The sequence below is a fragment of the Periplaneta americana genome, chromosome 11, assembly GCF_040183065.1.
Source record: "Periplaneta americana isolate PAMFEO1 chromosome 11, P.americana_PAMFEO1_priV1, whole genome shotgun sequence".
NCBI lineage: Eukaryota > Metazoa > Arthropoda > Insecta > Blattodea > Blattidae > Periplaneta > Periplaneta americana.
In genome coordinates, this window is record NC_091127.1 from 20,949,003 (window position 1) to 20,961,586 (window position 12,584).

Here is a 12,584-nt window from a genome sequence, read left to right on the forward strand (position 1 = left end):
TGCACATCAAAGGATCGTATTTTGAATGTTCCAGAACATTACAAATACAATGATGTTACATAGATGACACTGTTCCTTTTCAATAGTTCTGTTATCTTTATTGTGAGTTCTATGTCAATATGCTGTATTATATAGAAACATTTTATAATTTTAGAGAAAATAATTAATCAATAATATAAGTTCCTACATAGCTTCTCATTGAGTCAAGATTTCGATTGCTCTGTCTTTGAAAATGAAGTTGATATAATGAGACTGCAAGAATATGTGAACCTTGATGAACTATGCGAGGGATTTTGTGACAGTAGAGTTGTTTTATTAGAACATAATCATTATGAAGGAAGTAATGTTGGTAAGTAGCTTTTTTTTTTAATTTCTAAAGAGAGTGCTTCAATCGTAAATAAAGCCATGATTTTATTAAGGTTTCCACTAGCATTGTAGCTTGTTAAGTCTTTGTAGAAAAGGTTTTACACTAATGATGGACAATATTGTTATGAAAAGGAGTGATCCTGAGCTGATCAAAGCAGAACTACATATTGTACTGAATTTGTCTTTCCTTTCTGAACATTTTCACCAATTTGCAAAACAGGATAAACAATTGTTAAGAGCAGCTGAACCTCAAGAGAAATACCAGGAGTAAATTAAATGTATATTATTTAAGCAACAGTGTCCTATTCAGTGTAATAAAATTACTACATAGTGGCAAATCTTCAGTTTTTTTTCTGACAAAAACCTGGCAACCCTAATATCTAGAGTCCGGATGTTTGGCAAAATGCCTTTTTTACTGGGTGAAAGTAAATCATTATTTGCGTAGATATAAATGTGACTTGGAGTAAATCAAAGTAATAGGACCAAAGTTTTATTTTGCTTTTTTAAGGTGTTTCTTACTAATAAATGTCTTTTTTTTTTTGTAATTTTAAAGCAATATTTCTTGTTTATTTGCAATCTAATTAATTGTAATGCAATGTGTATGAAATTTAAATATTTGAAACAATGACTAACTCTACTAACAATAGTAAATAAGAGTAATTTATTTCGGTGCTTAATCTGCTAATAATCGTGCTTTAATACTAATGGTGTAATATGAATAATGATCGACAATCCACAGTTACAAATATAATATTGTCATGTATTCACGGTATCAACAATTAGCTTTATAATTTTAAATATCAAGCTCGTTCTCATAGAAGTTGTTTGCTTTCATATTTTCAAATCTTACCGTTAAAATTTTGTGCCACACGTGTTTATTATTGTAAGAGAAAAAAATGTGAGTTACAAACAGTCAGTTACTATCGGGTGAGAGAAGGTACAAGCTCGGTTAGTTAGAATGCCTAAATTCAGTAAACTACTGAAAAGTAAAGTTTATGCTTATGTTAGTAAATTTGATGCCCATGTGTTTTCAACCAATGGAACATTTTTGTTATGTAAGGTTTGTGAAAAGACAGTTAATCACGAAAAAAAAAAAAGTATTTTATAAGTCAATATGTGTCACCTACGAAGTAAATATGTGAGTTATGTTGATATAATTTAAATTTACTGCTAAAATATATTATGCCTATAAATAATTGATTGAATGGCGATCTTACTCGTGTTAATTATGTAAGCATTTGTGGCTTACAGCTGTTTCGGTGTTACTTGACACCATCCTCAGAGCCTACTAGATCTCGGCGCTATCTCAACTTCCCTGCCTGTTGTCTGGGTGCGTTCGTGTGATGAAGAGTTGTGTCAAATAGTGTGTGTGTTCTGAAATTGATCTGTGTGTTGAGAATTTGATTAGGGTGTGTTTTAGTGTGTCTGTATATTTAATATTGTTCTAGTGTGTTGAGTTTTTGGTTTTTGGATTGTATGTATAGGATTTCCATGTCTGTATTTATGTTATTGTTTGTGTGGTTAGCATTAGTTATGTGTTCGGCATATGTAGATGTATTGTGTCCTCTGGTTATTAATTATTTATATTCAAGTATAAAAAGTAGTGTACGAAAGATTCAACATGGATTATATTATGCCTTTTTCAAAGGTTATTGTGTCTTTTTTTTACATTTTTATTGCCTTTTTTGCCTGCCTATTTTAAATGTTATAAATGCCTAAACATCCGGGCTCTAGTAATGTCACTACAATTTATTTTGTTCATATTTTTTCATATTTTGACTCCAAGATGATTCGCAAGAACGCTTTTTTTTAACTATATTTATTGAAAGGAATGCGAAGAGGCACGAAGTTTTTTGCATTTTTAGTTTCTAAGCTAGATAATAATACTGCAATGAGGCTCTCTTGTCAAGTGACTTCAGTAAATATTTTCATTATCTAAGTGATGTTGAAGTAGTGTTAATAATTCTAGTACACCTTGGTAAGAGTTGCGAGATATGTTGTATCAAAGAGAAAGAAAGTTGCGTAGTGAACATCCATGCACGCCACCACGGTCGTCTACTTAGAGACGCGTCTGGCGGCGGCTGGGTCGCTCACCTCGTCGTGCATCTGGCGCGACAGATCCTCCAGCTGCTGCCGAGCGTTCTGCAGACTCTTGCGCTCCACGTGGTCGTGGGGCGTGTGTGCTAGCAGCTCATGCAGGGTGATGATGTAGCGCGGAATCTGCAACACGCAAATGTCACCCTTCAATTTTGCTCCAAAAAATAATTGTCATAATTTGTAGCCTACACTTAAGCCTTTAGATTATCCAGCAAAATTAATAAAATCTATATATTTAATTTGAACTGTGGCGGAAAATTTTATGAAAACTATACAGCCTGTGAGGTTGTGTGATATCTCTATCGAAAGCTAATAATATTAATATTGCGGGAAAATCTAAATGGTTTGTAGCGAAGTTCATAAAAAGCTTTACATTTAAAAAATATATACGACCGTCGCAGTAATGCATATACCGTAAGACATCTTGCATTTCGTTTCGTAGTGTTGTGCAGAGGGCCGTGGTTCACATAATGTACTTTATGCTCGACCATGCCGAAATGTAGTAATTATACACCTGGTAGCAGAACTTTTATGCATGTCATTAAAGTACACCTACTCATTAAAGGTTAGGTCTTTCAGCCAATGACGACTCAGGTTACAACTGTTCAGCCAATGACAGGTCAGCTTTCTACCGTTATAAAACCGCAAGTATCGATTATTCTCGGATATGCAATCGAAAGCGAATTAGCAAAAAGTCACGGAGGCTGGAAATCCAATACTGTCGCAGAAGGTTATGTTCTGTTACTATAATAATTAATGTTAATTGTAAATAATATTCAAATAAATTCAATTTGTCATCTCGTTTTTCAATGTCTAATTTAATTTCAATGTTATCTCTGTAGGTTCTTATGGCCTAGTAAGGTCAATGTGAACATCTGTTCCTCGGAAAAAAATCAATTCTTTCGCGTCTGCGCACATCTCACAACATACGGGACATTGGTCAAGGTCAGATACAAAGAAAATTAATAATATCAAGTTAGAAATATGGTCGAGCATAAAAAGTCGTATGAAACTCGCCTATAATGGTAATTAAGAAGCTCGTATGAAAATTATGAAACGAGCTTGCGCTCGTTTCATAAATATCCATACTCGCTTCTTAATTACCTTCATTATAGGCTCGTTGCATAATGTACTATTATCTTCATTTGTGTTATTAATATAGCTTTTTGAGGTTTTTTGAAGGTCACGAATAGTGTCAGTAATGTGGGGCTTTGTGTATAGGAAAGGCTACGTTTCAAATAATGAAATTTCAAACATCGTGTTTCCTTAAAACGTTCACAAATGTAGTTATCAAAGCCTTCTGTATATGCGAGATGTTGACGTCACAATATCATGCTTTTCGAGACCTCGATACCGTAATAATGGTTTGTTCATCTTTCAACTGTCACGTATTGTTTTCGTGCTTCAATATGGTACGTGTGTTTTTTATCTGGCATTACTTAAAAAGTAATAGTGTTGTTACATTGTGAATTTAGTTCTTCTTTATTAGTTCATTATTATGAATGTAGCTGGTCGACAAAGAAAATGTGGTAGAACTTTTAAAAATGTAACTGCATTAAGAATTCATAAACGACTATGTAGAAAATGATGTTTGTAACAACGTTTCAAGAAGTGAAATGATGCATGAAGACAGTATTACATATTACGATGTAAAAATTAAAAAAAAAAAAAAAAAAAAATGTGCGTCCATCGCAGCAAAAACGTACACCGTAGGGCATCTTGCAGTTCGTTTCGTAGTGTTGTGCAAAGAGCCGTGGTTCACGTAATGTACTTCATCTTCATTTGAGTTATTAATAAAGCTGTGTTAGGTTTTTTGGTAATTGTGAAACACAGGCACGCCATTTCGGGTGAGAGACACAGGCCAGTTTTACACCAATCCTAAACAATTTAGTATAACTTGTTGCTTGTGAGCCATCCCAAACCCCGACGTCCACCGCTAAGAGCGCCAGTCCTTATATACCCGTCAGTCAAGGCCTTCTGTCAAATAAAAGCAATTGACAATAGATATCTCAGTCGTGACAACCTCATAAAATATCCTACCAATTGAATAATCGATCTTGCTACGTACAACATAATTATATTATATTATTACCCATTTCAGCGAGTACTGACGACCACTGCAAAATACGACAATTTGGTCCAGGGAGCATTCTCTTTTGGTACAAGGATGATTTATGTAACATGTTTCTAAATTATTAATCTTTTAAATACCGGTGCATTCTTTAATAAATCACTGAAAAACAAATGTGAATATAGGAAGTGGAGTGAGTACGAAATTATGATTATTTTTTGGCGCATCATTTTTACATAAATAACGACAAATAAAAACTAACATGCCACATAACATTATTTTAAGAAATACAGGAAACAAGCAGGAATATTATTCACCATTCTTAATGATCTTGGGATAGAAAAAAACGTATGAAATAGAAATTACATACAAATGTGCGTGTAATAAACAATAAGCAAACCATCTTCGATTAATCATTTCAAAACAACGTGAATATAGCGTGGATTGTGTAGGAAAATAATCTCTTATACGTTGCTCCCAATGTGCATCATTGTTAACTTATGAAAACAAATGAAAATTAACATGGCATATAAACACTATTTGAAGAAAGATAGGAGATATTAAGTAATATTCAGCGTTCTTAATGATCTTTGGATAGAAAATAATGAAATATGTATAAAATAGAAATTACATATAGGTGAGCATATAAGAAAAACAGTAAGTAGAATCATATTATTTGATTAATAAGCTTAAATTACTCCAGGTTTAGTGTAAGAGTGGCCTATATCTAACGATGTCTCCCAGCAAATTACTTAATTTAAAAACAAAAAAATCGTGTTAGAAGATTGAATTTGTGTATTTTCTCTGAAACTTTCCAAATATTTGTAGGCAGTTTTTACATTAGATTGCCGAAAATTGGTTTATAGCGCAACATTGGCAATGATAAAAGTGTGAAATATTCGTTCAGTGGCATTTCGTAGTGCTACAGCAATAACATGTTTAGCAAGACTTCTGACTTTTGTTGCATTCAAACAATTATAAAATACGATAATTTGGTCCAGGGAGCATCAGTTTTTTGGTGCAAAGATAATTCGTTTGGCGTGTTTCTTAATTGAAAATATGAAATGGCGTTCCTGTGCTTCACATTTAATGTTTTTTTTAAGGTCATGAATAATATCAGTAACGTAGGACTTTGTGTATAGGAATTTTATTGTGGTTTTCAATCTCTATCAAGCAGCAGTTGCTGCTACAAGCCACTAGTTGTTCTGGAATTTGATATATCAAATATAGAACAAATATATAAACAAATATTGCTGCCTTTCTTTCATAAAAATCAAAATACGTTTAAAACTGAGCTTCGTGATTACTGTACCAGATAAAATTACAGTTTCTTCCGAAATACACTCAAATGCCACACTACTGCTGGATTAAAACATAGCAAAAATTTTGGACTCGAATATATTTTTGCATTTTGTGATGACGAATTTCGAAGTTATAAGTAAACCATCTTGAATTGATCTTTCTGAAAAGCTAATGCAATGTACGTAGAACTTTCAACAAAAATAATGAATACTGAACACCATCATCATCATCATCTGCCTGTCAAGTACCGGTAATAGACCTAGTGGCCTGCTACTATCTCCTGCCAACTGCGGAATGGTCTACCCACAGATATTCTTCTTCTGGGGATGTAGGGCCTACCGTAGCATCTGTTTTGGTAACATGGAATGTTGCATTCTATTGACGTGTTATAACCAATTTTATCTATAGTCACGGAGATATTCGACTATAGCGATTATTTTGAGTTCATTAACTACTGATTAATTTTTTGTGGCCTAAAAAGTAGTTCTTCTCAAACATTTCATTTTGAGAGACGTTATGCATCTTTCTCTTTAGATTCGTATGCTCCTTGCTTCAGTACCACAAGAGAGAGTGGGTTTTGCCAAAACTTTGTAAGCATTCAGTCATGTGTGTTTTTGGACCTTCGTTGTTTTAAAAACTTGGTTGATAATTCTTTTATAATTTCGAATTTTGAGTATTAAATCGCATTATTTAAGATATGTTAAGATATAACTTTAACATTTAAGTGAGTTTACTTGTTCCAATATTGAATTGTTGATACAAACTTTGCTTCGAATGGGTAACTTTTTTTTTTTTTAGATTCCCAAGTTAGAATCTTGTGCAATAAAATTGATATGATGAATCGAGTAATTCATCTTCTGTGTTAGCAAGAAGAACTTGGTCATTTGCATACAAAAAGATAACACGTAATCTTTACATCTGACAGCAACATCTCGCCTATGGAATTCGTTACCTAATGACGTAAGGGACTGCCGGACTTTATCAATATTCAAAATGTTGTCCTATTTATTGGTTTTTAGGTATTGCTAGAAGTGTTGATTTGTGTTCTTTACTCTAGATTAAAATGGCAAGTATCTTGTTTATGTTCGTTAATTAGTTAGGATATAGTTTATTATGATACTTAATCACTCATTTAAAGTTTGTGTGACTGCAACCTGTGTATATTTTTGTGTGGCTTTATTTTGTTTATAGTGTGACTTTTCTTTTTATTTATATTATTGTATTTGTATTTCTGGTGGTGTGGAAGGAGGAGACCTGATGGCCTTAACTACACCAGAATAATAAAAATAAAAATAGAATAAAATAAAATAAAATAAAATTAAATTAAAATAAATAAATGTAAATAAATAAATAAATAAATAAGTAAAGAAGGAAAGAAAGAAATAAGTTAAGAAAGAGAAATAAATAAATAAATAAATAAATAAATTAATTAATCAATAAGTAGGCTAAAGCAGGAAAGAAAGAAATAAGCATATAAAGAAAGAAAGAGAAAGAAAGAAATAAGGAAAGAAAGAGAAATAAATAAATAAATAATGAAATAAATAAATAAAGAAAGAAAGAAGGAAATAAATAAATAAATAAATAATGAAATAAATAAATAAAGAAAGAAGGAAATAAATAAATAAATAATGAGATAAATAAATAAAGAAAGAAGGAAATAAATAAATAATGAAATAAATAAATAAATGAAGAAGGAAATAAATAAGTAAATAAATAAATAAGTAACGAAGGAAAGAAAGAAATAAGTTAAGAAAGAGAAATAAATAAATAAATAAATAAATAAATAAATCAATCAATCAATCAATCAATCAATCAATCAATCAATCAATCAATCAATCAATCAATCAATAAGTAGGCTAAAGCAGGAAAGAAAGAAATAAGTATATAAAGAAAGAGAAAGAAAGAAATAAGGAAAGAAAGAGGAATAAATAAATAAATAAATAATGAAATAAATAAATAAATAAATAAAGAAGGAAATAAAGAAATAAATATGAGATAAATAAATAAATAAAGAAGGAAGGAAATAAATAAATAAATAAATAAATAAAGAAGGAAATAAATACATAATGAAATAAATAAAGAAGGAAATAAATAAATAAATAATGAAATGAATAAATAAAGAAAGAAGGCAGGAAATAAATAAATGAATAAATAGAGAAAGCAGGGAATAAATAAATAATGAAATAAATAAATAAATATGTAAATAAATAAATAAACGTCTGAGTCAACATACTCTTCTGTTCTACTGGTCGAATTAAGAAATGCAGTGCAAAAAGTAATTGGAATTAATCTACGAGCAGCAATGGACAGCAGGAAGTCACCTGGTGCATGGGATACGTGAGGAAGGTCTCCAGGCTGCGGCCCTGGCAGGCCGGCTTGTTCTCCAGACGGGCCAGCAGCGCCGCGAACGGAGCGGTCTGCTTGCACTCGGTGAGCACCTGCAGGCTGTAGTGATGGTTGCGCACGTACTCCTGGTAGATACTCAGCATGGGAAGCAACATGTCGAACAGGTCACCTGCAAATTCAAACACCCTGTATAAACAAAGCATTTCGAACCGATCAATATATATTCAAGCAGCTTGTAAAAACAAAACAAGTAAAATAGGTTTCCAGCAAATTTAATTCATAAAATAATTATGTCCAACAAGTTTCATGCAAACTAAAAATAAAAGGTGCAAACGACGAATGTCGGATCGCCTGTGAATTAAAACATGCTGTATAAACAAAGCGTTACAGATTGATAGACAATTACAACATTATGTAAAACATAAAAAGAGTATGAAATGTCACTTGCAATTTCAAACCTGTATGAAAAAAAAATATAAAAGAAAACCTGTAGTAAATTCAAAGGCTCTGCATAAACAATGCGCGATAATTAAAACATTCTGCATAAATGAAAATGGTGAACATATAGCCTGAAAATTCAAACACTTTGTACTGGCTATACAACGCATGTCCAACGGATTGCCTTGAAATTAAAACAATATATTTACACAATTAATGTAGAACAAGCCTTCTGTAACTTCAAACACAATTTATTTACAATAAATGTCGAACAGATCGTCGCCAAGTTAAAAAATTCTTTACAATCAACATAGTCGTACACATTACAAGGAAATTCGTACATTATGTGTAAAAAATACACATTAACTAAATCACTCTGCATAAACAAATAGAAATTCAAAAACTGAAACACTTCCCGTAAAGAATACATGTCGGACACATTGTCTTTAATTAAAGCAGTATGCATATTCAATAAATATCGAATAATTCGTCTGAAAATTCAAACATATTCCATATACAGTGAAATCGAACATACCGTCAATAAATTGAAAAATCTGCAAATTAAAATGTTATGTGAGACAGATTTCCTGTAAATTTAAGAACATTTTATGAACAGTGTATGTCAAATAACCTGAAAATTAAAGAAGTTATCATACATAAAAATATCATATGTCGTCTGTAAGTTGAATCATTTTATTTTTACTTCAATTTTTATTGTACCTGAGTTTTTTAATGTACTTCACTCCCACCCCTTCTACTAATGAAGTTCAACCGTCCTCCACACAGATCCAAGACCGCGTATACAGTCATAGCAGCCTTACAGTCATAGTAAACAGTACTTTCCAAAAATATGTTCTCGTTTTCCAGTGACGAAAGAGATTTCAATATTGAATCAATTTCGCATAGGTACTGCCGTCCATTTGCCTACGTCTTATCCCGGTTTTCCCCACCTGCTTCTATTCGCCAGCTAGTGGCTGGGCTGTCTTAGCTCTTTTCTGAAAACATTAATTTCTGTTAGGAATTGGACGTCTACATAATATTATACAACTGTTTAAAATAACTTAAATAAAAGGGCCTCGTTAAGTAATTAACTGTCACGTGATTTCCTCCCTTTCTGTGACCCTACGACATAACCACTTGGATGAACAGTAGATAGCATGTCTGAGTAATTTTATCTTTTCGGATCGGCAGAAGTGAAGATTGAATTTACAGTACGTAAGGTACTCTTTTATAGAGTAGGTACAGAATTATTTCAACATGAGTTACTAGTACGAAGGACGAAACTGGTAATTGGAATTAGGTACAATAGTCTATAGTGCGATAATATGCACATTAGAGCTGAAGCCTGTATCGAAATGAACGGCCACCATTTTAAAAAATGTCTTTAAATATCCATATTATGATTATTTTTCAATTTAACTTCATTCTCTATATTGTACGCTAATGTGCTGTAGACTGTACAATATACACTGCATAATGAATACGTTCGCATGAATAACTCATTTCGTGAGTAAAAACACTTATTGTTAATACTGTACTGTATTTTGATTAAACAAAAAAATAATGAAAATGATCAAACTCAAAAGCGCGATATTTCCTAGTTTACGTAAATGGATGAACTACTTTTCTTCCCTCCTATACCTAGTAAAGTGGTTTGTTTGTATATTACGCCAGTATCATCGAACTCCAGTCGTGGAAGGAGGTAGCAAACGGTGTTTCCGGGTCTCGATCATTAATCCAAAGGTATAGCCAGGTTAATATTAAAAATGTTAGTAAAAATAAAATAATGTCCCTGTATGCGTGTATATGTATATATATATATATATATCAACAAAATTAATAAAATACAAATAAAACACGTCTGCATAAAGAAAACACATCAAACAAGTTATAAATAAAAACATTCTGTATAAATTTATGTCGAACTGGCTGCTATAAATTAAAACAGAGATAAAGAAACAGGTTTATCACAATATTCATTTATACTGCACAAAATCGTCGAATAGTCTCTCGTCACTAATACAGCCACAATACATAAAGAACGTAATATTAAATAAACCAGCCCAGAATTAAACGAGTCAGCGTAGACAAAATACGTAAAACAAGTAATCTGTAAGGACTAGTATTTTGTATAGAATGTACATACATCGAATAGGCCTCTACAACTTCAAATATTATTCAAAATATGAATGTTAAGCAGACTGGCATCAAATACAAACTTTCTGTATACAGTAATTAGTGCATGTGAAATAAATCACCCGCGAATTAAAACATTCCACATATATAAAAGTGTGGAGCAGATCGCCTGTAAATTCAATCATTTTGTATAAACAGTTCCTTTCGGATCGGTTGCCTGCAAATTGAAATACACTCTATACACAATGAATGTCAAACATACAGCCACAAATTGAAACGCTCTATATACATGCATTCCAACAGGTAGCCTGCAAATAGAAACATTTATACATTAAAATTATCTCTCTTCCAATACACAAATATTTGAACAGAACAGACCTACTGAGCACACAAAGAAATATTATGCAAATTTAGAGCTCTGTGCCCAAGCTAGGGCTACTTCCATGGTTATTACGGATATTTAAGGGAACTGGGTAGTCATTTGGGGTAAAAACCCAATTGTCAATTTTTGTGTTAAAAAAAAGTACAAAACTTGCTCTTTAAAAAAATTTAGTAGAGATATCTATGTAGATAAATCCTTTAAAAAATTTCTCTAAATATGGCGGCACATTTAAGCCATTCTTTTTTAAATGTAGTTTTCCTTAAGTTAAGATTTTTCAAACTTATGCGCATTTTTCTCTGAAACTACTGAATCCATTTACCTGAAATTTCTGAAGTGTTTTCTGCAGCTTGTACCCTAAAAAATATACCCACTGTTTATGAATAACACACATAACACGAGAAAAGAATATACAGGATGAATCGTTAAGTAATGTCATTAATTTCAAGGGATTATTCTTTGAGATATTTGAATAAAAAAGTTTAATGCAATTTGGCTCGTTTTTGCATCCTTTTCGAGATAAAAACTGTTTTATATGAAACATTTCATAGCGAGTTTTGGGAAAGTCATTGATTTAGTTCCTAATATGCCAGTCAATTTAAGAGAGCAGTGTATTATGATAATCAGGGAAAGGATTTATATGTAAATACATATTTACTTATAAAGCTAATATAATTTATATTTTGCATTATCTTTATGTTTCACAATGTGTAGGGTTGAAAAATCCTACTTTTATTTTCCATATTTTTCCATATTTTAGAGTTTAGTACATATTTTCGTTAATTTCCATATATTTTCCATATTTCATATAAAACAGTCCATATTATATTAGGTTTAACAATAAAACAAAACAAAATTCCATTAACTTTTAAAAATACATTTCAACAATAGAGATTTAAACACATGTTCAGTAATCCCTTTAACATCAGAGTTATTTGAAAATTAGCAGTCCTATCAACAATGGGAAAGTAAGTTACAAAACTGTATTAATTTAATTTAAAATTTTTAACAGACTTCAGTTGTGCAGCTCAACAGTTAAATGCCAGTCAGAGTACACATAGGTTCAGTTTTGTAAATCATACTATAAAGACGGTAAATATGCCAAAAGTACGTCATTCAGTCAATTTAAAATCAAAACTAACAAGTTACATTTCAGAATTTAAAGAAGATGGTTTATCAACTGACAATAAAATATTATTTTGTAATTTGTGTCAGTGTGCAGTATCATCTACACAAAAGTTCCTGGTGCAACAACACATTACAACTAGTAAACATCAGGCCAACAAACAACTAAATTCCAAGCAGAGACAATTGTTTTTAACACAACCAACAACATCGAATGTAAGATCTGAGTTTAACATCGACCTGTGCCGTTCTCTCATCTCTGCTGATATTCCTCTCTACAAACTAAAGAATAAGGTCTTCAGGGAATTCCTTGAAAAATATACT

At 31.6% G+C, this 12,584-nt stretch overlaps 1 protein-coding gene across 1 annotated transcript in view; it reads right to left on the bottom strand.

Moving 5' to 3' along the window:
- The window catches only part of LOC138708681 (ras-specific guanine nucleotide-releasing factor 2-like), an 868,468-nt gene that overhangs the window by 163,150 nt on the left and 692,734 nt on the right, over nucleotides 1–12,584 (bottom strand). The window contains exons 7-8 of the mRNA XM_069838768.1: nucleotides 8,158–8,351; nucleotides 2,461–2,586 (exon numbers count right to left, since the gene is read on the bottom strand). Of these exons, the coding sequence (XP_069694869.1) occupies nucleotides 2,461–2,586; nucleotides 8,158–8,351 (320 nt within the window). The remainder of the gene's footprint in view (nucleotides 1–2,460; nucleotides 2,587–8,157; nucleotides 8,352–12,584) is intronic.